This window comes from Epinephelus moara, chromosome 14 (assembly GCF_006386435.1).
Source record: "Epinephelus moara isolate mb chromosome 14, YSFRI_EMoa_1.0, whole genome shotgun sequence".
In the NCBI taxonomy this organism is placed as follows: Eukaryota; Metazoa; Chordata; class Actinopteri; order Perciformes; family Serranidae; genus Epinephelus; species Epinephelus moara.
This window is the reverse complement of record NC_065519.1, coordinates 24,066,586-24,094,006: the sequence shown is the minus strand read 5'-3', so window position 1 is coordinate 24,094,006 and position 27,421 is coordinate 24,066,586. Positions and strand designations below refer to the sequence as shown.

The following is a 27,421-nucleotide window of genomic DNA, read 5'->3' as shown; positions in this document are numbered from 1 at the left end:
AAAGTAATCATCAACACACACACAACTCTACACAGTGTATGGTTTATGGACTACTGCATTAACTGATTGTATTTTCATGTATTTTTGAATTTTTATTTGAAAAAAATTCTGCTGGTTTAACTAGTGATACAACCATATATTGACACATACCTTATAATTAAATCTAATAATAAAAGAACAAGAATATTTGACTGCAACAAATCAAACATAGCCACCACTGCTCAAAGGTGACATGGATATTTTGTTTATTAACTAATGGAGGAAATCAGTTTAGATAATGAAAAGATGCCACGTCATCTGTGCTTCCATCAAGGGGAGATGAGGGTTTTCCTTTAGAACATCTGGATCATGCACTCTCTGGACTTTCCAACACCAACCCACTTGACTAAAGAGAGACAGAGAAAAAGAGAAAGATTAGAAAAGTTGGCAAAAACTGTAGAAGTCATCTTGGAAAGGGATATTTTTCACAAGTGTAACAGTGCCACCTAATGGCTATCATGTTGTTTCTGTATTACTATTTATTTGATTTTGAGGCCTTCAGTTGAAGTGTTGATACTTGTCTGCATTCTTACATAATCATTGTATGCACTGCAAAGTAAAAAGAAGATTATGTAAGTTTATTATGTGTCAGACATACTGGGAACTCCAATGTGGTTCTCAATGAAGCGGATGTAGTTTTGTGCCTTGGCTGGGAGGTCGTTCCACTTCCTGGCTGCAGATGTGTCCGTCTTCCAGCCAGGGAAAGTCTCATACTCAACCTCCACTTTGTGTAAAACGTCCATGTTAGCTATAATTGAAAGAAATCAGTTATTACCAATCAATTATCTGTCATCAAACAAAAAATGAGCTTCTGGTTTCTTCTGTTAAATTACCTGGGAAATGGGGAATTCTTTTTCCGTTGAGTTTGTACGCAACTCCAACTTTGATTTCATCCAGCACATCCAGAATGTCAAGTTTTGTCAAAGCAATGCTGTTGGATGGGTAACATGTCAGTTAAACATGTGCGTTTAAAATGTGATTTATGATGGTGCATGGAATGTATGCTTGTGGGATAAATGTTCTTTAGTGATCACACATAACAACAAAACATCTGATAATTTGCTTAGGCTGTTGCAGCCACTCACGCAGTGAAGCCATTAATCATATGAGCGTATCTGACGATGACAAGATCCAACCAGCCACAACGCCGCTTCCTTCCTGTGGTTACACCAACCTCATGACCCCTCGTCTGCAGCAGCTCTCCCACTGCCTACAATAAACAAGAAAAAAAGAAATGTATTATTACTGAACTTAAAGGGACAGTCCACCTCCAAATTAAAAATACATATTTTTCCTTTTGCCCATAGTGCTATTTATTGATTTAGATTATTTTGGTGTGAGTTGCAGAGTGTTGAAGGTATCTGATGTAGAGTCTGCCTTTTCTCCAATATGATGGATCTAGAAAGCTCTCAGCTTGTGGTGCTTAACCCTTTGAAACCTGGAGCGACATCACTTCTGTGAGCAAATTTGTGTGATTTCTTTCAAAAACATGGGGAAAAAAGGGCAGTGAGACAATTGGTCAGAAATGTCCCACAAATTGCAAATAAATATAATAAAATAAAATAAAATAATTTGATTTTTTTTTAGAAAAATATATAATAATAATAATAATGATCATTACTTTTTAAAATTATGTTACAGAATTATTATAATTAGCAAAGCACTCTTTCCAGGACATTTTCTTGATTGTTTCTTTTTTTTTAAAACTAATTTTCTTTTTCCTAATTTCTTGCTAAGTGTAGGGACTATTTTCTTTCTACCAAACCACACCTGCCAGTCGTATTAATGTGCAGAAGGAAGCATGCATCTACTGCTAGCTCACCTAGCACCACTGAGCTAGCTAACGTTGCAGATCAGCTGAGGAGGACACTATTAATGTTTACATCTCGCACTGTCATGAGCTTCTCATCCATGAGTAGATGCACACTTGCCTCTGCAAGTTGACATGGTTTGCAGGTCTACTATGGCAGAAAGAAAATAGTACCTACATGAAACTGCTCACAACAAGGTCTGTGGATTATCTCGAGTAACCAGGTCATGAATTCTGTAAAGATTCTGCAAAGACACATTGTTATTGAGTTTTTAAAATGTATTTTTTGGTGTGTTGAGCACCACAAGCCGAGCGCCATCTAGTGCCATTATATTCAAGAGAAGGCAGACATCTCCACAGCCGATATCCCCAACACTGCAACTCACACCAAAACAATCTAGACTGATAAATGGCACTACAGGTAAGAGGAAAAATGTGTATCTCAGATGTGGGGGTGACCTGTCCCTTTAAATGACCTCAGGCATTTAATAATTCTACAGGAACCTAAAAACATGCTATCAAGTTATAAACACAGCTGAGTACAATAAAATATCACATGGGCTGGAGGGGATTGAGTTTTAACATCTTGACCTGTGTCCCTATGCTCAGCTCCCGTGACAAGTAACATAACCCGGGCTCACACAGTAAATATATCCTGAACCCGTCTCTGGCCCTAAATTTATCCCTGTGAACATGTGACCTGCATAAGAGGTAAAGAGTGTTTGAGCCAGTCTCTCACAAAATTTGACAGCTGCACTGAGCCAGAGAACACCCACCACCCCCGCCTCCCCTCCGCCCGCCCCGCTGCCTGTGTGTCGGCCACATGATCATAAACAAACTGTACATGTCAAGCCCAGCATCAGTGAGTTACATAACGTGTCATGTGTCTCTTTTTCACACAATGCGAAGGCCACGAAAGCATATTATGACATTTACTCTACATGTTCCAGTAATCTTACTGGTTTCCTTGAGCAACATCAAGCTCTTACGTTGAGTTGTTCTGTGGGGAAGGCTCCGATTCCCACTCTGGTAGTGTAGGCCTTTGATACACCAAACACTTCACCAATATTCAGCGGAGGGATGCCGAGACCAGTGCACGCGCCGCCCACGGTGCAGTTTGACGATGTCACAAAAGGATATGTGCCTGAAGAGAAGATTTTATTATTTCACCATCGTACTAACTCCTTCCAGATCCACCTGAATCATGAAACAAAAAACTGTCTTATCGCTGCCGACCCTACCAAAGTCAATGTCGAGGAGAGCAGCGTTGGCCCCTTCAACCAAAATTTTCTTTGGAGATCCATGAAGAGCTTCATACATGTAATAGACCCCGTCTCTCACCATCGGCCGCAATCTCTCAGCGTATTCCTGCACGAAACAAGGAAAACAGAAATCTTTTAATGATGGAGAGAACGACAAGAACGATGCATCACTTTTATAATTTCAATCAGAAATCAGAGTCTACCTTGAGTTTTTTCAGTTGGTCCTCAGTGTCAACTGTCAAGGTTGGGTACATGGATTGATACTGGTGGACAAGGTTCTTGAATCTGAAAGGAAATTGTGAATTATGTCAAAACTGTATGTAATATTAAAGGTGTGTGGCATATTCCTACAATCCCTACCTCAAAGAAAAGTCCTTGAAGTCACCCAGGAGGTCACATACACGTAGGCCGGTGCGAGATGCTTTGCTGGAGTATGCCGGTCCGATGCCCTTCTTGGTTGTTCCAATGCTGTTATTATTAAACACAAAGGTCGTGATGTAAAATAACATACAGAATGAAACTAGATTTGTCGTGCCTCCTGTCCTTACTTCTTTCCTTCTTGTGCTTGTCTCTCAGTTTCCTGCAAGCCGTCGACAACCTGGTGGAAATCGAACACTGAGGAGAGACGGAGAGCAAATCAATACGGGGCAACCTTCACTCTCACACACATTATTTATGCTTAATTGAATAAAGTAAAGCTCTATAAAAATGACATATAGTGTACATACCAAGGTGAGCTCTGTCTGAGACAATTAGTCTCTTATCCCAGCCTTTCAGACCTGGTCAGAGAATAGAAATGACACTATGTGAGTATACACGAATGTTAATTTACACTAGTGCATTAAGTGTGAGAAAAGATACCTTTCTTTTCATTTTTATCGCCCTCTTCAAACAAGCCGGGTAGATGTATAACAACTCCATTGCCTACAAGAAGAGCAAAGGAAGACAAATATGTAGACTCAGTTGCACTAATATTCTTAACCATGCTGGCTCTGTAGCTCAAATCAGGATACTGAAGCCATTACCGATGAGTGATATGCTTTTGGAGTTGATGATTCCACTGGGGAGAAGGTGGAAGTCGTACTCCTTGCCATCCACGACCACTGTGTGTCCTGCATTGTTGCCGCCCTATAAATCAAAGCAGGGTACGTGTTATGATAGTGTCAATGCTTTGATGACAACACAACCACAGAAGTCTCAGCCACACACACACGTCTCATCTGATTTTCCTGAGACAGTGATAAGCCACCCTCTTCCCAATTCACAGATCTTTTCCAGCACCTATTTTAACAGACTTGGCTGGTGCTGGTGGACCCTCCGCTCTGTTCCCCCTGGCTAAGTCCTGGCCTTCTCACGTATCAAGCCACCCTGAGAATGTGACCTCTCTCTAGCCCAGTGGGTGGGGCTCTCAAGCCTCCAGAACACAGGGTGCTAGTCCTGTCAGTGAGAGCAAGTATAGGACAACAAGTGCAACACAGCAACTGCTGGCAGGTTTCACTGAGAGTCCTGGGTGTTTGAGTGACCTCTGATTTCTGACTGGAGGGTTATGTGTCCCATGTGAGTGGACAGAAACTGACCTTTCTGGAGTTATTTTTAATAAGAATTCAGAGCATCTCAGGTTCAATGTCTTTGTGATCTGCAGAGCAACTAAGCACGAATTCAATCAAGCTTGTAATTTGAACATGCATTTGCTACAATGATAGGCATTTGGCTTTTATAAAATGTTTTGAAATTTGAGTTTAATGGCCACAATTACCCTGTTGCAGCATTTAAATCATTGAGTGCACCGTTATGAAACCACAGTGCATGCCCAGTATGGATCATTATAACAGTTTCCCAGCTAATAAATAGGGTATTCAGTTAAGTATGACAGAGGTTAAGGGTTTTCACTCTGAGCACCTGTTGCGCTTTACCACGCTGCCAGTTACTGACAGATCCCATCATGATTTCAGAGGAAAAATGGCATTCAGCAGAAACACAAGGAGACGCCCCTGTGGAGGCTCATCTGAAATCACAAATCCAAACATTTACCTGACATCTGCAGACAATATCCGCTTCGGTCGCCAGCAAATCGACGACTTTCCCTTTGCCCTCGTCTCCCCACTGCGCGCCGAGCACCACTGTCACTTTGTTCCCCGCGTCGTTGCGCGATCGCTTCTGTCCGGCTACGGCGGGTTGATTCATGTTTTTTTGGTCTTTTGCCGACCAGGTGAGCGACATGACGGTGGTGGCTTTAGCCTGCCCGTCTCAAGAAGACTAAGCAGGCTCCCAAGAGTGGCATTGCCATATCTGTAACCTCATAGCCGATGATGTCAGAGCCAGACGCACAGAAGTGCGTGACTTGTCTCCAGGGCTGTTAAAGCAACGAGAATATAGCCTTTCCACAGCACTCACAGGGATCCACCTATTCAAAACCTATTATAACATTTATTATATGTAGCCTGCATAATTCTAATTGATTATGTTTGCCTCATTAACGCCATCTGCGTGACATGGCTGATTAAATACACACAGCTGAACAGTAAATTCACTTTTATTAAAATATATCTAACATTAAAAGTTACAATCAATTATGTAATGTCCTTATATTTCAGGGTTCATTTGGATAATATATAAAGAAATTAATACATGACATTCAAGCAGTTTTTTGATGAGTTAAATTAAATATCTTGTACCAACAACACTGCATCTTTCCTTCTGTAGGTGCTGTAAGGTAAATAGAGCTTATGGCAAAACACATTCACTGCATATTACAACAATTATACAAAACATATAAAGCACATTCAACTTTTTTTTTTTTTGGGAACAGTTTTTGGAATCCAACCACTCATATACACAAAAACTTCATTTACATAAAGTGACTGTGGGCATCCATGCTGTGAAGATCCCAGCCTTAGATGTGTTTATTCTTCTGGAACAAATCACTGCAAAAGGAAGACTTCTGCATCCTCTCCAAGGAGTCAGTGCTCATGTGGACTCTGAAAATAAAACAAGTCCTTCCGGTTCACAACTCTTGTGTTAAATTAACATGTCCTTCTTCCTCTCGATTTCCTTTTTCTGGAGTCACCTACGGAAACAGAGACTAAAATGAATGAAGGGAATCAAGATATATCTCAATAGAAATACTTTAATACCTTTAAAATTATTATATTTACAGTGGGTTAAGAATTTATTCACGATTGTCTTACAAACATGACTTTAAAAATCTTAAGATTTTTTTTAACTGTTAAACATTTTTAATGCATCACATACAGCATCTTTCATCAGCACAGTTTACAGGAAGCACACAAGACTGCATTAGTAGATTAGAAACGGTCCCGGCTGTAGATTCGGGGGGGGGGGATGGACAAGAAAATATGGAAGGAGAGACACAAAAGTGAAGGCTTTTATGAAATAAATCAAGTCCACGATGACTTCACAATGACTCCACAAACTGAAAGGCTGTTTGAGAATACAAAGCTGTGATATTACATCACTGAACCACTATTTAAAAAAGGATTAACTGCTGTACATGTTATTTTTAGGGTTAGTTTTCCCCAGGTTGAATGGACATTAGAATCACCTCAACACACATAAGTTAAGATTTGGGCCTGATGATAACTTGATTGGAAAAGTGTTAAAGAGTGCAAGTGTTAAAAGCCGGACAACAGAGACAAATGAAATCCAGATTCCAGTTAGACTGACAAATGACGTGTTATTTGGGACAAAGCTTCGACGGTGATTGAGCTAATTAGGATGATGTTCCTGCTTACAGTTTTGCCATCCCATCGATTTGACCTACCTCACTGCAACACACAGCCCTTTTTATGTTTACTGTGTCCTTTCCCACTGTTACCTTGTGTTTCAGAGAGTCAGAACGGAAAACAGAGCATTCAAACAAAACTGTCCATAGATTCAAATCCATTCAATATTAAATCTGCAAATCAAATGCTGCACACTGCATCCATACGCTTTAATAAAATGCATGCTGTCATGCTAATAAAAATACTTATGAACATACACTAAAATAGCCCATACATAAAATATAAAATGTTAAATGCAATAAAAACAAAGCAAATAAAGATCTCCCTTTAAGACAAGTCAAAAGACTAGCATTCCAAGCATGTGCTTTATTTAAGTTGATGAAAAGATTACCTTGGTTACTCTTCTTTTTGCTTCTTTTAAAGAGGCTGTGTTTCTTTGGTTCGGGCTTAAGGGATGGAGGCACTGCTTCAGACACTGATGGCAGATCATCTGATTCCAGTCCATCTGGAACGTCGCACCCCTTGCTGCCCTCCCTGACTGTGGTCACGTATGTTTTTACAATAATGCATTTCCGCTCTTGTCCTGCAGTCTCTGCTAAATGGCTTTTTTTATTGCTAGTTTCACCTTTCCCTTCTCCCGTTGTATTGCTTTCACTACTCTGTGTCACATTGTCTGTATTAGGTAAAGGGCATTCTTTGATCTGGACATTCACACTAATGTCCGCTGGCTCCACAGGTGTCACCCCCTCAGATGCCAGGCTGGGAGTACACTCTGACACAGCCTCTAGCAGGTCGGTATCTGAGAGGGAAGATGGGCTGAAGACGCTAGTCTCGGTGGAATCCACTGAAAAGCCATTTGTGGAGAGACATGGCTGATGTTCTGCTTCAACATGAGGCTGAGGTTGTGTTAAATCTAGCGGCGGCACTGCTGGTTTCTGTGGGTGTTGCCCCTCTGGCAGTGACGTAGGTCTTTCCAGGGGTGTCTGGATGGTCATGGCTGGTTCTCCTGTGGGGGCTTTGGGAGGAGGTGCAGCTGGTCCGTCTTGCACCGAACTCTGAGGAGCTGGCGGAGTCTCTTCTGATGGACTGATGAAGCCGTTCATTTCGCCTGTGCTGGCCTGGTGACCCTCTTTCTGGGGTTTGGTGGGAGCGGATATGGTGGCTAATTCTGCGGCTCCTTCGTCTACAGGCTTGACACTTGATTCTGAGGGGGAGAAGTAGGTAGTATTGATGGTTAGTGTATACACATTAAAAGGAATACTTCACCAGCAAAATGACCATTTGTATATCAATTACACACCCATGTTTCTCGCATGCTCCAGTAAACGGAAAAATGGAGAAAATTCTTGATGAATTTAAGTCATAGAGGCCCACGTTCGACAACAGCAACACTATATTCACACTGTGTTCTTCACAACACAGCATGAGTAACTGATATACAAATGGTCATCTGCGGGGTGAAGTATTCCTGTAAGGCCATTATCATAATTGAAATGGGGTGATGTTTCACAGTAAGCAAAGCTGCAAGAAAACAAATCGCTCTCCATGCAAACAAATGCTAATGAAGCTCTACCAAGCAACTAAGCACAGGAGCTAGCTTAGCAAGGTGGCAGCGGTGTTTAAGCACAAATAAAATAGCCTAGAGAAATCAGCAAGGCTGTGTTGTGGCTCGCAGTTAAGCAGCTCAGGAGCGGAGCTAGGAACTGCGGATGGAGGCCACAGTCTCTTGTCCTTACCAGATGGGCAGGTATCCCTATGCTTTTCACTAGAAGGGAGGCTTTCCGAATCGCACCTTGGCCTGGTCTTTCTTAGGCTGAAACCTTTCCTGATATCCGCCAGGAGGTGGTCGATGATGCAGCCATCGTTCTGTGGCACAAAGCCTTTCTTGACTGTTAAGAGATTTAAAAAAAAAAAAAAAAAGAGAGCTTGTAACACATGCTATTCAAATGGCATCTCAGTTAGGAATTTCTAGTTCACAGGGAAAAAAGCAGGGCTGTTCTCGACTTACTAATTTTTCCATTCTCTCCCTTCTGTCTCTTGGACTCCTCTTCTGCCAGCTGCTTCTTCCTCTTCTCAGCCTTGGCAGCCTGCTCTCTTCTGGTTTTGTTTTCCTGCATCATGAAAGTAAGGATGTCACTCACTGCCAAGTACAAAATGTACGTAGCAATTTGTCTTTGTATCATTTGTGCAGAGACATATCAACATTCCAGTTTCACCACGGTAAAATGATACTGATGTTCTAAAGAAAACTCTTCCCATTGACCCAAGTGGAAGACTTAACCATGCAGTACACACACACACACACACACACACACACACACACACACACACACCAACAANTGCAGTACACACACACACACACACACACACACACACACACACACACACACACACACACACAGTGTATTCACTAACTTACACAATATAAACCTACTGTGTAAAAAAGACTACAAACATATATCACAGTCATATCATGACTCAGGGCACTGACACACCATGCCGACGTTTTCCTGTTTCAATGACACAGACTACAGCCGCCTGCTGGTATGGAGTTTTCTTGGCTGTAGTCTTTGCGATGTGTCTGATGTGTCTAGCAAAGACACAGGCGATGTGAGGTGACGCAACAGTTGGCCTTCATTGCCACTAACTATTTGAAGTTGGCATGGTGTGTCTGGGCCTTAACACCCACACAGTATCCTCCCTGACCTTCAGCGCCCTGATGAAAAGTTCTCGGAAAGTCCTGATGGTTCCGAAGAGGTCCTCGAGCGACAGCTGATTGGAGTCTTCACATAAGTAGACAGCCAGCTCGCTCTTCTTCTTCTCCATCGCAGTAAACCTTTCACTTAAAGCCTGACATGCCTTCAGATTTTCCTGCAGCAGAGAAACATAAAGACACTTGGATCCAGCTTCCAAAAAACAGTACGAGTTATCCCATTTTGTCGCCATTTGTAGGCAAAGCAGAGAATATCATCTTACCTCAAGAACTTTTGCGTATTGCTCCTTCACCTCTTCGACAGAGTTGGAGACCTTTTTGGCCGTGTCATTCAGTCGTTTCAGTAAGGCACTGGCTTCCGACTGAACAGAGTCCAGATTAACTCTGAGGACAGAGTGTAAATCATTTTCTTATAAAGTGTGCCACTTAGGACCAATTAAAAAAAAAAGGAAGAATATGAGCTGAAGTATTTGTGAAAGGTTTGTATACCCTGCTGCTTTTTGACAGACTTCTATATCATCTGGCAGCGCCAACAGCTCCGGGTGGTTCGCCTCTGCTTCCTTTGCAAAACAAGCCAAGCAGTGGGTAATTAAACACATTCATAACTGAGAGAAAACAAAAGTTATGGCAGCTGTGAGCCACTTTGTGTACCTCCAGGATATGATGAAGCAGCGTGATGCGACTCTTGTTGGCCTTAGTCTCCGTAAGCTTGAGCAGAGAGCTGATCTTGAACCCCTCGGCGTTCCCTGTGTGACTTCCCTGGAAGTAGACCGATGATTAAAAATTCAAGCTCTGTCTAAATGTCAGCTTAAAGTAAAATATACATGAGACAGAAGAGGTGCTTACATAGTTGAGAAAATTCCCTACGTCAAGGATGAGCCTGCAGAAACTGGGCATGAGCGTGCTCGTTCTGAGAGCTGAGAGATTCATTACATGGCGTTAATTTGATGATTATCTTGAGAAACGATGACAACTGCGTGCATGCGTATACAGCTGAAGGCCTATGGTTTACTCACACTGGCAGGCCTCCTCCACTAGCTTGACTTTAGGTTTGAGCATTTCCAACACTGATGAAGTCTCCTCGCACAACAACATGCACTCGATCCTCAACTGATAACTGGGGGAAAACAGGCCAGAAGGCAAAGTAACTAAAGAGACAAGTATGAGAATCACAGCACTCACATAATTAACAGTTAAAACCAGAACTGAAGTACAAAAAAAAAAAAAAAAAAAGTCACCATGGCACAGTGAGAAGGGAGGTGTAGAAGCGGTCAACATTTGCCAACTTGTCTTTTTCTCCTTGGAAGGACTTCAAATTTTCTATCTACATGAAAGTACAAGACAGTGAGTCATACTTGCCATTAAAAAAATTGGACTCTTAAGAACAGATACGTGTGCAAACATGTCTCTAGGTAAAAATGGAGAATTGCTCAGGAGTACAAACCTCATGCTTCTCTGGTAGGAGCTTAAGGAGCTGTTTTAGCACCTCAACATCAAATTTACTACGGTCCCCATTCTGAATCATGGCTACAAACTCCTCATTTTTGCTGGACAGAGAAAATTTAAAATACTGAGATGAAAAATGGACCAAACTATATTCCAAAACCATCATCAAAATAATGAACAACATCTTACCATTTGAATTGCTTTAGGAATATGTTCAAATTCAAGTTTTTCTTTGGATCAATGAATGTAATCTGTACAAAAAAAGAGAAGTTAAAGAGGCATATTGATTTTTCAACTTTGATAATCAGGTGTGTTTGTTCTGAGTGCTGCAGCTCTGAGGAGCGGCGTCGTGTGTTGACCAAGCACACCTCTTTAGGCTCCTTCTTGACAGGAGCAGCTGCCCCCTTGTCTTTGTGCTCGGTCACCGGGAGACAGAACAGCTGCTCGATACTGCTGTAGTCCGGCTCCCGAGGAGGAGGCTCTTTCTGAACTGAGGCCCACATGGAGTGACCATCTGTGTGTGTGCAGGAAGAGAGGAACCTGTCATGAGCTCATGTGGCTCCATTTTGTATCAACATCCTACCATGGCCAAAATACAGGGTAATCCTCTGCAACACCCACATTAAATAACAGCCAAGCTTGGAATAATGGTTCTGTTAATATCAATGTTCTGTCCCCATCAACTATTCTCTGCACAGATGCCTTCTCTCTCATCTATTTGAACATAAAATAATGGCCTGAAGGGGCGTATAATATCTTGATGGATGAAGGCAAAACTTTCTAAACAAAAACAAGAAGAAAAATGATTTAGCTTATTCAAAATTGGCTTGACACTTTTGAAATTAGATTCAGCCAGAGTTTGCTGCCTCATGACGCAAGTGACAGATTGCAGTTGAAATAATTTGAGCCTTCACAAGAATGCTGTATCCACTCACCAGTAACTGTGCGGAGTTTTTGCCAGTTGAGCTTTTTCATCCTCAGGGTGGGGCATCGGTGTGCTTTTACAGGTGCAGCACACCCCAGGGCCTGGCTACTCTGAGCCACTATCATGCCTGGGGGAGGTGGAGGTGGAGGTGGCATGCCAGGTAAGGGAGGTGGTGGCGGTGGTCCGCCGCCCATCCCTGGTAGGGGTGGTGGAGGGGGTGGGGGAGGAATGCCTGGACCGCCGGGCAGTGGCGGTGGAGGTGGTGGTGGTGGTATTCCAGGCAAGGGAGGTGGTGGTGGAGGTCCACCAAACCCTCCAGGTAGCGGTGGAGGAGGAGGTGGTGGGGGTGGAGGTGGGCACTGCTTAGTAGTCATACTAGGGGGTAGAGGAGGAGGTGGGGGTGGAGGTGGAACAGAGGCACACAGTGGCTTCTGAGAGGATGTTATGTCTTTGTCCTGATGATCCAAATCAGTCTGCACGGCCTTATCCACTTTCACAAGCTGCCCGTCAACTTCATGATGACCTTCATAGCTCTTGCGTTTGGAGAACATCAGCCGCTGCATGATCCTCTCATTGGACTCCATCTGAGCTGGAGCACAAACCCAGACAAACGCACATATGAACTACAAAAAAACAAAAGTTTTCAGTGACCCTGTCAACAGCTTCCTCTATGATCTGCTTTCCCGGATAATCACTCCCCTTCACACATGAATCACAGAGAAGGCCATTAACTAGCCATTAGCCTCTCCAGAGAGTCTACCTAAAGTGAATGTATTGCTGCTTCAGTGCTGACTCACAGTCCTGGGCCAGCAGTATGGCTCTGTTAGTGATGGACTCCAGAGCCAGCCAGATATCAGAGCGGCCCGGCCCCAGCATCAACAGCGTCTGCAGGATGGACAGCAGCTGGAGAGAGGCTGGAGAGCTGCTCACCTGCACATGCAAAAGCATAAACAAAGAGGGCTCGTCATGCTTATTCCTAAGTCTAATAATGTGTACCAGCACCACAAAAAAGAAATCAAAGACTAACGACTAACGAAACGTCAATTCATTCATTCATTTTCTTGACTTCTTAATAGAGTGCTGCAGGAATGCCATTTTTTCTTTCATGATTATTGAAGCATAAATGCAATCACCAGGAGTAGAAGCTTCTGTTAGGCTAGCTACACTATGGTTGCATGACTTTATCGTTACCACCACCATGAGGTTGTAAAACCGTGTTTGGCCTGATGAGGTTTTGTAGATTCATTTAGCCACTTGTTAGCAACCACCTTTTGTTAAGACGCCTAAAGGCTTCAAAATTGACAAGTGGGGGTTCTTACTGACGTGCTTTATGTTGTAGAACAAAGCATGGAAGTCTCTTGAGCTTGTGTTAACCACAGACCCTATTTTAGGCTTCTAGACAGTCAGCTCTCACCTTGTTAAAGAGTGTAGTGAAAACCTCCAGGTGATCACTCATGTCAATGCCGCCATAGATCCGCAGCAGCTCCTCCTCATCTTCAGCCATTGCCTCTTCAAAAGCCTCACACTGAATAATCAAGTCTCCATCCTCCTGTTCCCTGCACACACCGCACACATCACTGGTGGGGACACTTCATAACATTTAAATGTCATTTTCAATTTTCAAAAAAGCAAAGACAAGGGCCTCAAATTACTGTCATTAATGGACGCAAATTGCAAATGTTCTTTTCTAAAAGCACCATTTTCCTTCCAATTATTACGGACTTTAAAATGACCTCTAAAACTGGAACTCAATTTGTTGCGTAAAATCTGCTTCAGAGACAAAATCAAATGTGAACAACAGAAGGAGTGCTCACCTTAACTTTGGCAGAATATCAAGCAACTGCAGCCCTGCAAGACAACAATAAAGCACAGCCCTGAGTATCACAGCACTTAATTATACCTTTCTTAAGAAAGTTTATCTCCAAAATATGTCACACATGTCTCCACAGTGGCATATAATAGTTTCTGGGGAATTTGGCAGGGAGTCACAGGTGAGCAATCACACGAGAGGAGTGGCCAAACAAATGGCTGATTGGTCCAAGGTGGTGGATGGCATTTTAAAGAATTTAGGAGTTTATATAGGTGGAAATATGACATATTTGTCAAAGTGCTTAACCCTGATGCCTCATACAAAAAGCCTGAGTCCAAGTTTAATCCTGTTTTTGTCCAGTGTATGCTTGGACAGACTCTACAGGACATAAAAAAGAATAATCCACTACAGAAAACAGATGGATTAATAGTGAGATACATTAAAATGATGTTATCAAAATCACATGAGGTCAATGTGATTTAAACTTTAAGAGTAATGATATTTTCTGCACACACATTTTTGGTGTAAAATGCATGAATACACAATGCTTTATACACTTGAGGTTTGCTTAGTTCTCAGGCGTTTTGTCAAAGTGAGAATGAGGCCATTCGACCTATTCTTAGACAGACCCAGTGACAGAGATATTTGTAATTGAGCTCCCACTGATGGCCCGCTTTCCCATCTGCAGTCACTTTCAGCACAGAGGGGACACGCTGTTGCAGTCTACCGCAGTTTGACCTTACTCATGATGAGACTCTAGACTCCTGATGAATCGCTAAAACAGCAGCCGAACGGAGAACCTACCAATAAACTGCTTTCTCATCTTATCTCTCTGCCTGAGGTCATCCGTCCCAAAGATGAGGGCGTTGATGACACTGAGAAGTGTGACCATGTAAGGGACGTTATCTGTGGCCTGCAGCTCGTTCATGATCACGCTGAAGCGATACTGTTGCATCTTCACGCCCTGTGGGGAAAAATCAAAGTCAGTGTAAGTCATCAACTTCAGGAGGAAGACTCCACAGGAGTGCAATGCTTGTGCATGCAACCCACCACTAGAGGGCATTGTTAAAGGGTTTATCATTCAGAGTGGTGATGTAAGATCATGTGAGGTAAATCCCACAACTAAACTTTTCCAAAAGACAGTATTTCTTTCCATATGTTCATCTACTTGCCTTATAGTGATCCAAGGCATCCAGTGCCAGGGAATGACCATCTGCAGAGAACACGCTGAGGGCAGCAAGTAGCTCAAACACCTGCTTCTTCACCATGGTATTGGAAGTGTCCAAAGCTGCGAAGCATAATGATCACACACATCAATTCAGGTTGAGTGCTCAGACTTTCCATTAATTTCTCTTAAAGCAAAATCCCCTGTCTCTTCTCTTTCCCCCATGTGTGTAGACCCAAGCAGGATGCTTTGTTTCACTGCCTTTTGGGAAGCTCAACTTGAACTTTGCCCTCTGAAGATGCCACGCTGTACTCAAGATAAACATGTGTTTGTGTCACAACTCACTGTGAGGCTACATTTTTAGGGATGTGTCCCAAAGCAACCCTTAATGACTCATCTCTGTACATAAAGCTGCGTACATGACTGGAAAATTCAGCTCTGCACAGTGAGTCACGGAGTGTTATGACCAATTTCACAAAACATTACAATTGTTACATAATAAGTAAAAAAACTCAGGTTGTTAAACATGGTTTTCTTTTGATTTATCTAACTGATTTTAATATCTTGACCAAATAGTTTGCATACTTAAAATATTTTCTGAAGTATCTGAAATGCTTTTTTAATGGGCTATGAGGCTATGCTGTAATATAGTCACACATGCACACTATGCGGAGAAATGAGTGCAGCGGATGTGATGATTTTTCACAAAATGAAAATAATAGTCAACCTTGGGAAAGCTTCCGGATGTATCCTTCGTTCTCTATAATGAAGTGGATCCCTGCAGAGGAGTTCATGACTGCTCGCACGCAGCTGACACAGGTGAGCTGCAGAAGGGCATCTGCAATGCGAGAGCATCCCCGCCCTGAGAGCCGGTCCAGGGCCTCCAGGAGGAGATCCAGTCCGCTCAGCTCCAGGAACTGGACCATCCATGTCTGGTCGCTGCCCTCCAGACGACGCTTCAGCCCCGAGTAGTTGACCACGGTGGGAACTTGCAGCAGTCTGATGCACAGCTCTGGGTCAGCACTCTCTAGGTTGGCCTCCTGCTGGGAATCTGAGTCCTGTGAGGAGCCCAGGCGATCCCTAACTGCAGCCCACTTCTTCTTCCCATCTGACTTCCCTGACATGATGGCTGCGGGGGACAGAAGGGAAACAAGTTCACAGTTTGTGTGTGCAGTTGACAAGAGACAATTTTCAGCTATTGTTTTTTCAAAGAAAATTTTCAGCTAGTTTTCGACGGCAGATGGCGTCTGTTTGCACCGATAGCCATTGATTTTGTCAAGTACACATTGTCGCCATTGCTATCGAGACAAGAGGAAACAGGCCAAAACAAGGCCTTATCAGAAAGAACAGCAGAATAGGAAATGATAGCTCTGCACTTTTGTGGATGAGCAAAAGATATGTCAGCAGTCCACTCACCACCAGCTCTGCCAAACATTCCTATTTAATCCTGCTTGAAAGAAGGGAGACTCGTTGTCAGCTCGTCAAAACTCTCTACAAAGCCTGGCTCAAAGCCTGGTGTGGACAGCAAGAGTCACAGTTTACTACATAAATAAATGTATTTTCGAGCTCATGGCTGGGATATAAACACTGAAAAATGTGCACAAGGTACACTTGTGAAAAGCTAGTACACAGAAACAACTGTGCAGGAGGAACATTCCTCAACATCATACTGGCATCTGACATTGACATGAATACACACATTGATCCCACAAGTGCCCTTTTCTGGCATAACCTCAGAGCAAAATCCTCTCTTTTTTACCATCCTGTCTCACCCCTGAGCTTCTAAAAACTCTGCACTGAAATGCATTTTACTAGTGTAAACACGTTCCCACATTCTAATAAAATCAACAGGATAAGGACTCAGACCAAAAAAGGGGAAATCTTTCTCCAGGGGTCTAAAAATACGTTCTCTCTCTGTGCTGGAGTTGTAATATTAGGTGGTTCAGAATAAAGGGACAAGCGTGTGTGGTTCCTCTGTGTCCTGTTGTTGATTTCACACTTGGCAAACATAAGATATACAGAAGAGACACTGAGTGATGAACATGAACAAACACAAAGCTCTGTAAAAAGATCGTTCACAGTGCCAGTCTGGAAGGAATTATAGCTTTCACAGGTCCTTTATTTTACCATCTAGACAATAGAAGGCCCTACTCTTGCTTTTTTTCTGCTTCATTTTAGGTTCTACATGTTGGGAGCTCTGTTAACTAAACGCAGTAAAATCCAATTTTGTATTTCTCTCTTTTCAAAAGGTAATTCACAGACGTAATGACTTGTGAAAAATCCAACAAATTGGATTTCTTTTCACTCAGCGGAGTCAAGGTGAAATGAGGCTTTATTTTTTTCTCACATATTCTGGTGAGGCATTTGTCAGCTCTGACTGCAGCATTTTAGTCCCACTGCCAGTGTGAGAGTGTTACCGTGGCAGCGAGCAGGCAGACAATGGTGTTTTACAAAAGGCTTTCTCAGTACTCTTCAAAGAGCTGTGTTCATTAGCCACAAAATGGATGGAATGATCCCTGCCTCCCTTTCAGACTGACAGGAGTTATGCCCAGGAAACCAGTTAAACACTTTCTGATTTGGGAGGACATTTGGCATTCATGTTCAGTGTGAGTAAGGAACAAAAGTTGCAAGTTGACGCTTGTAATCTGGAGAATTTTCACACAGTCATGGATGCTTGTGAAGATATTACAGTTTCATTGAGATCCATTAAAAGTTCTATTTTACTGTTTCACATCCTGCAAAGCTGGTATTATGACTAAAGACACTTCTGAGGAAATGCCTTGTGTATAAACGTGACTCCCCAGTATGGCGCAGGAACTTTTCATGAGGAAGGAAAGGACTTTCCCAGTACAGGAAACTTAGCCTGAGATAAACACGCGGGTGTGACAACTCATGTTCCTCTCTCACATTTTCAGTTTCGTTCCTAAGGATGATGACTTGATCCCATAAAGAGGGATATTCTGTTCTTGTGCAAACGTCTGTGTTGTATGTAAAGTGGCGTCAAAGAACGACTGCAATGGAAAAACATCTGCACATTCTTTCGGGCACTCCTCAAATATAAGCAACTTTCCTTTCTCCGACCTTGTCTGCCAGGTCTCCCACATGTACCGCTAATAGCAGGCTGAATCACTGCACACAGGACAAACCCACTCATCTGTCCTCTGGTTAAACCGCCCACGCAGCAGCCCACTGCCACTGTACAGCATCAACACTTCTGAATGCGCAGAAACATCTCCACTGAATTATTTCCTCTGAGACATATGCAAAGCTTGCTTGCATGATTAATTGGGTTTTTTTTTTATGGAAATGCTCTGTGCAAGTCAGCAATAACAAATGAGTCAATAAACTGTAATAGATTTAGAGGAAATTAGTTAAATCTCATGGACCAGTTCACACATTTGTCTCTCCTCTTATTCTGCTTCCTTCCACTGTAACACCACATATTATTTGGAGATAAAGGATGGGGATTATAAAATAGCGAATCTAATGTTACAACATATGTTTACACATAGCACACATGCTGCTTGGTGATTGCACAATCATAGATGATTATTTAAGTTTCATCAATGCCATAAAGTCTTTTACAGTAGGGTCATTATTACAACATAAAACATCTGGTAGTCATTTATTTGATATCCTACCCTCCTCTGTTCCACACTGCTATTTAAGGGAGTAACCAACATGACTGTAAAGTCTACAAAATGTTTCTTTTAGTTGCAGTGTCTCTTGTTCCCACTTGTCTGCAGATTTCTTCAGCAATAGTCAGACTGATTTCACATCTGCACATTATCAGAAAAACACTGACAGTGACAGCCCATGTGGTGCAACATACAGCCTTACAACAGAAATCCTCAGTTCAAGTTGATTTTGGCAACATAGTTTGTTTTCCCTCACCGCCGCCTTTCTCCTTTTTCTGTCCGAGGCAAGGAGCTGTAGAGGGAACAACCGATTACCACCTCCGGGATGTATCGACAAGACTGTGATGCCAGAATGCAATTGCCAGTTTGCGAATCTGCATTACGCATTTGCATTTGGCCCATTGTGATGAAAAACAGGAGCTGACATAGCGACATTAACGGTGTAACATCATTACTTTGCGTTTCGATTTATCCCCACATACCAGGGGACATAACGGGACTAGTCACCTTAACGTTACTATAGCGTGTAAAAGATACCAGAAAAATAAGATAATAACGCGTTACTTCAGCTACTACACATGTCACATCTTAATGCCCTGTTGCATCGTTATAGATCACCTATGAGTGTGACACCTTACCTGGTTTTATTCCATAGATATGAAGACACTTGAAGAACCGCCTCCTCTGGTGCTTCAGATGGAAGGGCACTCTGCAGTCATCCGGACAACCTTTTGTTCTGGCAAAACATGAAACAAAGACTCCTGAATATTTCGGCACTCAATGGCAGGTCAGACCCTGTGTGGTATGCTGATGGCACTGCGTTCAGATCGCTACGGCCCCTGAGCTTTCACTCACTTGTGAGAGACTGACAGTGTCAATACCATGGTGAAGACAGCAACATTACTGAACTAAGACATCCGGTCAAAACTTTCACAATAAAACCCATTACGGGTATGCCGCAGGTTTAACTGCTGATGCAGTTCCAATGTAGGATCAAGAAACGATATAGCCTTCAGAGTTTTTACCTAAAGAAGACTGTGATTAGCCAACTGCTGAACACAGAAGACTAGAAAGATTGTGGTTACGATACCCCCCCCCCCCCCCCCAAAAAAAAAAAAGACATATAACAGTAAGTTAAGGATTGGAGTAGCATTGTCAAGTTACCAAGGTTTTAAGAAAACTAGATGTAGCTACCATTAGTTAGCTTCGAAACTATAATCTAGCTAGGCTAGGCTAGGCTAACTGTCAAATTAGTTACATTGTCCCCTTATAATTCAAGAAATAAAACAAAAGTGCCATTAATGATCTATGAAGTAAACAGAAAATAACCTTTAGCCACAAAAAAGTTGTGGTTACAATGAAACTTCTCCTAAAATATAATTTAGAGCATCCTTATGAGGTTACCAAGGCTTCAAGAGAACCGGGTTAGCTAGTTAGTTTAGCTAGGTTAACTGTTAAATTTTAAATAAAAAAAAATAAAGCAAAAGTGCCACTAGTAATCTATCCAGTAAACATAGAAGTACGTTAGTCCACAAAAAGAAAAATTGTGGTTACAATGACACCCCTCCCTTATAGCGTTACCATGGTTTCAAGAGAACCAAGTTAACTAACGTTAGCTAGCTACAAACGTTTAGTCGAGCTAGGCTAACAGTAATGGTTACATTGTCCTTTTACAAATCAAGAAATAAAACAAAAGTGCCATTAATGATATGTCGAGTAAACATAAAGAACCTTAGTCCACAAAAGAAAAACTGTGGTTCAATGAAACTCCTCCCAAAATGTATTTTAGAGCATCCTTATGACATTACCATGGTTTCATGACAAACGGATTTAGCTAACGTTGTAACGTTAGCTGGGCAAACTGTCAAACTAGTTAATGTTACATTATCCCTTTACACAAGTAAGGTATAAAATAAACATAAAATAGTTAATTAAATAAATGTGTTTCCACACGACACCGAATTTAGCCCAAAATAAACTAATTAGCAATAACTTCAAATGTTGCAGTGTAGCAACACATAACGTTAGCTCCCAACAGCTAACATTTGTAACTGTTATGGCTAACTTAGCAGTAAACCCATCACAGAAAAACGTATTTAACAACTAAAATTATATACAAAGCACTGCTATAAATGAAGTACCCAAGGAAAATGCTCCAACCAGAGATTTTGGAATAAAGACCTTCCTGAAACTTACCTGTTTATAATGGCTTGCACATATCTTGCTAAACAAAGCTATAATAATGTCAGTTAAACTCCAACTGCTACCGAACTGCTACTAAGTTACTAGCAATAAGTCACTGAGCTGAATATAACGGCCGGGGGAACAACTAAAACCAAAGAAAATGTATTTTTTCATTGCATATTTACATGCAAAAGGCTTTCTATGGTCAGCATTTTATTTTGAAGGCATACTAATTGCCTAACTTCCGGTCTCAATGTGCCTGCTGTTTTGTAGCTTGAAGCTGTTTGTGATGCTGAATGCAGCCAGTGGTTGTGGGCCCTCCCCCCACACTCCCCATCCCATCAGCTGGATCTGACCTCAGGCGGATAGTCCCTGCAGGAGGGAAATTAACTTGGATTCCCTGATTCTCCAAGTCGACTCATTCAAGATATCTGACGCACTGACAGAGCACAGTCTATTGTAATCTTAAGTGAATTTGGTTTTATCTGCAGACACAATGTCCAACCTTCAGGCTGTGTATGGCTCTGACAGCCCCAAAGAGCCTTATGTGGTATTAGACAACAACATTTTTTTCAAAACATTAGATTTTTTAGTTCTCTCTAATCTAGACCAGCGCACCTTGTTTTTCTCAGTGGAATTGCACATATTTACTCTTAAATAATTGTCCTTTGAATGTTTTAAATCAGAATCCAGAAACCAGACATAATCCGGAGACACCCAGACATAAGCCTAAAGTTTCCGCTCTGATTTGTTTACATGGCTTCAAGGGGTTTGGATTGCAAAATCTTCCACAAAGCGCATTTTGATCCACTGCTTTAATGACACAAATAGGGAATAAAGGGGCATAACCCAAACTGTAGCTTATATAATACCAGCAGAGCATGGAGATAATAATTCAGCCATTTCTCAATAATCTTGGATTTAAGAGTGAAAATGTGCCTTAATTAAATGTTCCTGTGACTTACAAAATCCTTAAAACAACACAAAGTTCATGAAGTTCATAACTGCCTTGAGTGTGTTTACATTTCCCCTTATGCGATAGGGATAATGTTGTTATTGTGACTTTTAATTATTTAGCTTTTTTGAATATTTCTCTTAGGTGTAAGTGTATAGTTCTGCAAAATATAAAGTCATCTTCAACAGACTTTTTCTTTCTGTTTCTGAAACAGACAGCCTCTACTGTCAGAATGACAAGAGGGACTTTTGTTTGGCTGTCCAGCCTATTTTTCGTTGAGAATCTGTTTATCATTCCCCTTGTGACTTGGGGCCATTTAGCTTGCTATAGAGTTTCACCGCCTCAGAGAAGGAAAACTTTACTCTAATTGTATTGTTGCACTGTTTTACGTCCCCTGAGCCAAAAGAGGTTTTGTTAATCTATAGGAAAATGGGGCTTCTATGATGGGGATCACAGAGAAATCAGCAGCATGGATACTCAAGTTACAAAGCCAAAGAATATATACAGGGCTTGCTGTCTTCCCAGCCTGTCACAGTGAAAATAATGGCCACACATTAAACCGCTTTGTTTACACGGAGCAACAAAAGCTACTGAGCAAATACTACATCCTCATTTAAGTCCACAATTCTATTGCTGAGCTGGTTGAACAGGATCACGCAGCCCCGTTGAAATCAAGCTCCCAATATTTAAAAGCCAAAGTCAACATCATTTACGTTTATTTTTTTCTGTATACATGTATACGCAAGTGATTGTCAGCCCTTAACCTAGTGTGTCAGGCTTTAATACCTGACACACCCGCACAGCTTTTTATAAGGGGAAATGTTAAAAGACATGTCAGGGCTTGGTCTTGACTCTGCATCAGGATGGATCCCCACTGCCTACAGGAAATGCTGCAACAATGGCTTATCAGTCAGACACAAATACAGCCATATCCGGAAAGCAACAAACAGTTTATCCCTTTTTTGGAGGTTTCAGTAAGGGTATTAAATAAAATTGAATTCTATATAAATGCAATTTGTCCAGGGGAACCTTACGCGAGAGATTCCAGATGTTGATATGCTTTTCAGGCTAGCTTTTTCTCTGCCACTGCAGTGTAGTGGTAACAGTGGTGGAGAAAGATGCTCTGATCTGAACAGCTGATTCTTTAATATTTTGTTAATGTTCCTTTTTTCAAAGCAAAGAATGATCAGGCCTATTATTAGTAGTATTCAGTAGTGACCCACAGGTGCTTATCAAGAAACCTTCAGGAGTCCATGGAACCCAGTTTAAAGCAACCAAACCACCAGAATAAATGTTGGCATTGTATGTTTTTGTACATTTGTACATTTCATATGTAATGGATATGTTGAAATTTTACATTTCCTTATGTTGATTTGACACCACACAACCTGAAACTAGCCTAGAAACACTATAATAATCTATTCTAAAATACAACTAAAAACACAAATGAGTGCAGTACTGAGTTTTCTGTTTACATTTTACAATTTGTACAAGGTGTTTTCAGGTTAATTAAATAAAACTGAAGGCTTAAGCAGGCTTCACCATGAGTGAAAGCTAAACAAAGGTGGAGCCTGGCTGCCTAAAATATAAATAAAGTTGTAACAACAGCTGTTGTAACATTTCCTGTCTGATCCATCGACAGAAATATGTTATGGGCTGATATTGGTAAACACAGATGTGTAAGAATTTTTGCTGATGTTGACAGATTGGATTGGAATGAATAAATGTAATACATGAAATGCTGCAGGAGTTTAAGGTACTTTCTAGAGACAATATCGCTGTTACATAATTTGTCCACCAGAGAGCACCATGTACAACAATCTGATGCACCAGAGTTGGTAAATGCATTGCATCTCAACAGATAAGGAAATTATTTGAATATAAAATGTCACAGCATTTTAATATGTAGATCTGAGGGAACATGTGTTTATGTGAAAACAATAATGAGGTCAAGGACGATGCTGTAAAATGTTACATAACACATATAGGCCTAGTAACTGACGAATGGTTGACAAAGCAGATCTAAAAATGGATTTTTTTTAAACTATGGCCATTGATATTGCTCAGATTTATATGGTTAAAAAAATCTGAGTCGACCTTTGATGTCAGGGCTGAAACATACTGTAAAACCTTTCACACCAAAGATAACATTTGTAGATGAAACATGTAGCGAAACATGACATGCCTAATTTATTACATGTTAGAAGCCCACAAAGACATTACAAAGAGGTTAAAACGATTTTAAAAGGTTCAGACTTATAAAAAATATTTTTATATGTAAATATTATGGTAAAAAGTGCTCAAAATCTTTCTGAATTCAACCAACAGCAGCAGCAGCAGAGCGGAACAGCAGAACAAAAACTACACTTCCCAGGTTGCAGTGCACATCCTAGTTGAAAGGTCAACGACGTCACACGCATGCTGTCTGGGACCCGGGATAATAACAAACCACTGAATTAGCCGAACACTGCGTTTACGCTTGTCTCTTTTCTGTGTCGGAGCTGTAGCTGGCTGTTGGCAGACATGTCCGGAAAGGCCAAGGACATCCTACAGATGGACCTGTATGGTTTACTCGGTGTTGAAAGCACTGCAACGCCGAAAGAGGTGTGTAAACAAGCTAGCGGTTAAGCTAGCTAGCTAGGTAAATAGCCTTTAAATTACAGGCGCAGTGCAGGCTGGAGGTTGTGACTTTGGCAGAGAGTTTATCCGAGTGTTAGCTAATGTTAAATGTTAAAAAATAGTGGTATTTGCTTAAGGAGACTGTGCGTGAGTGTGTGTGACATGTTGAGCATTAATCAGGAGGCTACATTAGCTTGCTATCATGAAGCATATAGAAGTGTGTGTGCTTGTATCGTGTATGCGTGTATATATCATAACACAAGCTGCCTATTTTTCTGTGAAAAGAAAAGCCTGGTAAGTAAAGCAAAGCACTACAATTTTAGGTCCAGTTAATCAGTTACTAGGTAAGAAAAGACACTACTGCTAATGACTGAATGGCAATGGTGTGATTCACCGATAAGGCCACAGGATGGCAACGTTGCATCAGTTAAGTGTGTGGTTTTACTCTATAACACAAGAATGAGATGACATGGCCTTGAATAAGGATGGATATAAATTTAAGGGCTGCAACTAATTTCATAATTAATTCATTTGCCAGTTATTGTCCTGAATAACTCATTAATCCTTATGGACACTATGGACACTTTATAAACACCATTATAAGCATTACTGTCCCCCTTGTTTATTTGCACATACAATCACTTTGCACTAAATATGCTCACTTTAATCCATTGCTCATTATTATTATTATTATTATTATTATTATTATTATTATTATTTATTTCTGTTTCTTGTATTTTTTGTACTTTTTTTGCATGCCTAGTTTTTTAAGTTTATAAATTTTGAAATCTTGAATCTGACTCTTTCCCCTTGACTGCTGTAACACTGGAATTTCTCAATTGTGGGATCAATAAAGGTGTATCTTGTCCTATCTTAAATGTCAAAGTAAGTGAAAATATCAGATCAGTCACAATTTTTTAAAGCCCAAGGAGATGTCATAATATTGCTTTTTTTGTATGACCAATAACCCCTGACCCAAAGATATTCAACACAGAATATAAAAAAAGAGAGATAGCAGCAATTGATCATAATGTAGAAGCTGGAAATGTTGAATTTATGGCTTTTTCTTAAAATATTACTTAAAACAATTAATTGATTATGGTTGCCAAATATTTTTTTTGGGTCTATCAGCTAATATCAATAGACTAATTGTGTCCGCTCTAATAAATTCCAAATAGGATGGACCTGAAATTCATGTATGTTTTTTCTTTATCTACAACTAAACCACGTCTGATCACTTATAGGCCACAGACATATAGGGTTTCATCTGGTTGCGTACCTCTGCACGCTACAAACACAACTTTGCCTGAATGACATTTTGTCCCTGCGTGGATTTTGAATCAACTCCCCTTCATGTCATTCCCCAGCCCAGAGCGGTTCACCATGATGTCCTGAATCCTGTCTTTTCCCTATGACCACCTCTCCTCACAGTTTCCAGCATCCAGAATCCACAAGCCCGAAGGGAACTTAAAATTGTGGCCAAAACGAGGGAAGTTAATTTCTTAATTGGATTTCAAAGTCCTGTCCTCCCCAGAGGATTATCCCGGAGGAAGTATGCGGTTGTGGCTTGGGTGGAATTGAGACTCCAAAACGCAGAGGGCTGGTTCTGTGGGGTCTGCTGATGTTCGAGAGCGATAGCGGGGGTTTGTGTGTGTGTGTGTGTGTAATGCATTGAGTCTGGGGGGGCTCAAGAATCAATCAAGTGTGTGAAGGCAGATGTCATCAAATGGACTGCTTACCCACTGCTCCACCACTACCATCAGGCATGTTGTTTATCACGGAGGGAGGTGAAGAAGCTCATCCCAGAGCCTGTTTGTGTGGGCTTAGCCACAGCTTGTAAAACATTGCCTTGACGTAGGGGATTTGCCTTCTGCATCTCCTCCTGGTTCCATTTAGCATCTCTTTCTGTTATCACTGCTGTTGACCTTCTTCTGGGCTGGGCTGGCTGGTGAATGCCGGGGAAACTGGCATGTCAGAGTCTGTGATTTAATGACTATGGTCGACTGGGGTTTGCTTTATTCTTGTAATGCTGACGGAGGCTGTTGCTGAAGGCTAGCCACCATTTAAAGAGTTATGCTCATGCATATCAGCAGGGCTTTGGTAATAATTGCCCTAGCGTGTGTGTGTTTTACCTACCACAGATTGCTTGGTGAGACAGTGTCAACAGCTAAGACCACACAAAATATCTTGTGGTTTGTTCAGCTACTCAAATTGTAGTGTACCTGATGTGTTGCAGTGTGTACAGCAGCTACATGCCTGGATGATTTACTTCTAGATAGAGCATCCAATTGCAGGTGATTGCATTACACTGTAATAGCGCACTGTAAAGTCATTGCTCTCAATGATGAGTTTCTTATTTGAGTGTCTGCTTGGCCAGGGCAGGTAGAGGGAGATTATTATTGCATCCTATGGTGCACTGGGGTACATTCTCAGTGATGTCACTTGGGGTCATAGAGTGTTTAAGTCTGTCAACAGCAGGCAGCGTCAGCTGGGTGATTTGTGTCAGTGCATTGATATGTGTTCCACAGTTATACATATATCATATTACAGACAAACCATCTTGACATGTGAGGTAAACAAACACTTGAATAATGTATGTGTTAGTTTTCAATTACAGTCAGCTTGGAATCATTAATTTGGTCGACAGAAATCTGTGAAATGAAAACATAAAATCATCTAATCTTGTTAGCATTCCATTAGATGTTTACATAGTTTAACACTGAATTAATAAGTTTGACTGGATGTTCGGGCAGGTTCACAAGCAGTCGCACACATGGAAACTTCATCACAGTGTCTCACTGTTTCTCCTCATTACATCCAATTGTTCTCCATACTTCACGCTGTCCTTTTCTGTGTGTGGTCATATCCTTTTTGCCCCTGTCCTCGCTCCTCTTCTTCCTTTCCCCCGTTGCGCCTGTTATTATTTTCCTCCAGCTGATAATGTCCCGTAAATAGCAGAGCGTTGTAATTAAGGAGGATGGGCCCATGGCAGATCAGGCAGCTAATCAGCCACACAGGCTAGGGGCCCTACCAGGGCTGTGCCGAGGCTGCACTAGGACCAGTTTGTCAACTATAATTGGCACCAAAGAGTGGTTTAATGAGGACAAGATGT

General features: G+C 41.5%; 3 protein-coding genes across 7 annotated transcripts in view; 1 reads left to right on the top strand and 2 right to left on the bottom strand.

Moving 5' to 3' along the window:
- Positions 1-221: 221 nt before the first annotated feature.
- Positions 222-5,369, bottom strand: adss1 (adenylosuccinate synthase 1). Its single transcript, XM_050061524.1, has 13 exons — positions 5,143-5,369; positions 4,137-4,239; positions 3,973-4,035; positions 3,840-3,890; positions 3,660-3,726; positions 3,472-3,579; positions 3,315-3,396; positions 3,091-3,217; positions 2,839-2,993; positions 1,125-1,249; positions 873-970; positions 638-787; positions 222-385 (listed from the first exon to the last, which is right to left on the bottom strand). The coding sequence occupies exons 1-13, from the start codon at positions 5,329-5,331 to the stop codon at positions 333-335; spliced, it is 1,371 nt and encodes a 456-aa protein (XP_049917481.1). The 5' UTR covers positions 5,332-5,369; the 3' UTR covers positions 222-332.
- Positions 5,370-5,628: 259 nt separating this feature from the next.
- Positions 5,629-19,421, bottom strand: inf2 (inverted formin 2). Of its 5 annotated transcripts, XM_050061516.1 has the most exons (23): positions 19,190-19,415; positions 15,641-16,042; positions 14,921-15,036; positions 14,553-14,712; positions 13,753-13,786; positions 13,353-13,494; positions 12,736-12,868; positions 11,949-12,527; positions 11,382-11,527; positions 11,203-11,264; positions 11,012-11,114; positions 10,806-10,891; positions 10,584-10,684; positions 10,414-10,484; positions 10,219-10,326; positions 10,057-10,127; positions 9,831-9,951; positions 9,561-9,725; positions 8,863-8,965; positions 8,591-8,743; positions 7,246-8,058; positions 6,893-6,946; positions 5,629-6,178 (listed from the first exon to the last, which is right to left on the bottom strand). In XM_050061516.1, exons 2-22 carry the CDS (start codon positions 16,035-16,037, stop codon positions 6,894-6,896), a joined length of 3,717 nt encoding a protein of 1,238 aa, XP_049917473.1. In that variant the 5' UTR covers positions 16,038-16,042; positions 19,190-19,415; the 3' UTR covers positions 5,629-6,178; position 6,893. The 5 variants fall into 5 exon arrangements, with proteins under 5 accessions (XP_049917473.1, XP_049917474.1, XP_049917475.1 ...); XM_050061517.1 differs by lacking the exon at positions 6,893-6,946; XM_050061518.1 differs by lacking the exons at positions 13,353-13,494; positions 13,753-13,786; positions 14,553-14,712; ... (1 more) ...; positions 15,641-16,042; positions 19,190-19,415 and having other exon boundaries at positions 11,949-12,522; positions 12,736-12,858.
- A 4,648-nt stretch (positions 19,422-24,069) lies between these two features.
- Positions 24,070-27,421, top strand: part of dnajc17 (DnaJ (Hsp40) homolog, subfamily C, member 17) — a 38,306-nt gene continuing 34,954 nt past the window's right edge. The window contains exon 1 of the mRNA XM_050061526.1: positions 24,070-24,294. Within this exon, the coding sequence (XP_049917483.1) occupies positions 24,214-24,294 (81 nt within the window). The 5' untranslated portion in view covers positions 24,070-24,213. The remainder of the gene's footprint in view (positions 24,295-27,421) is intronic.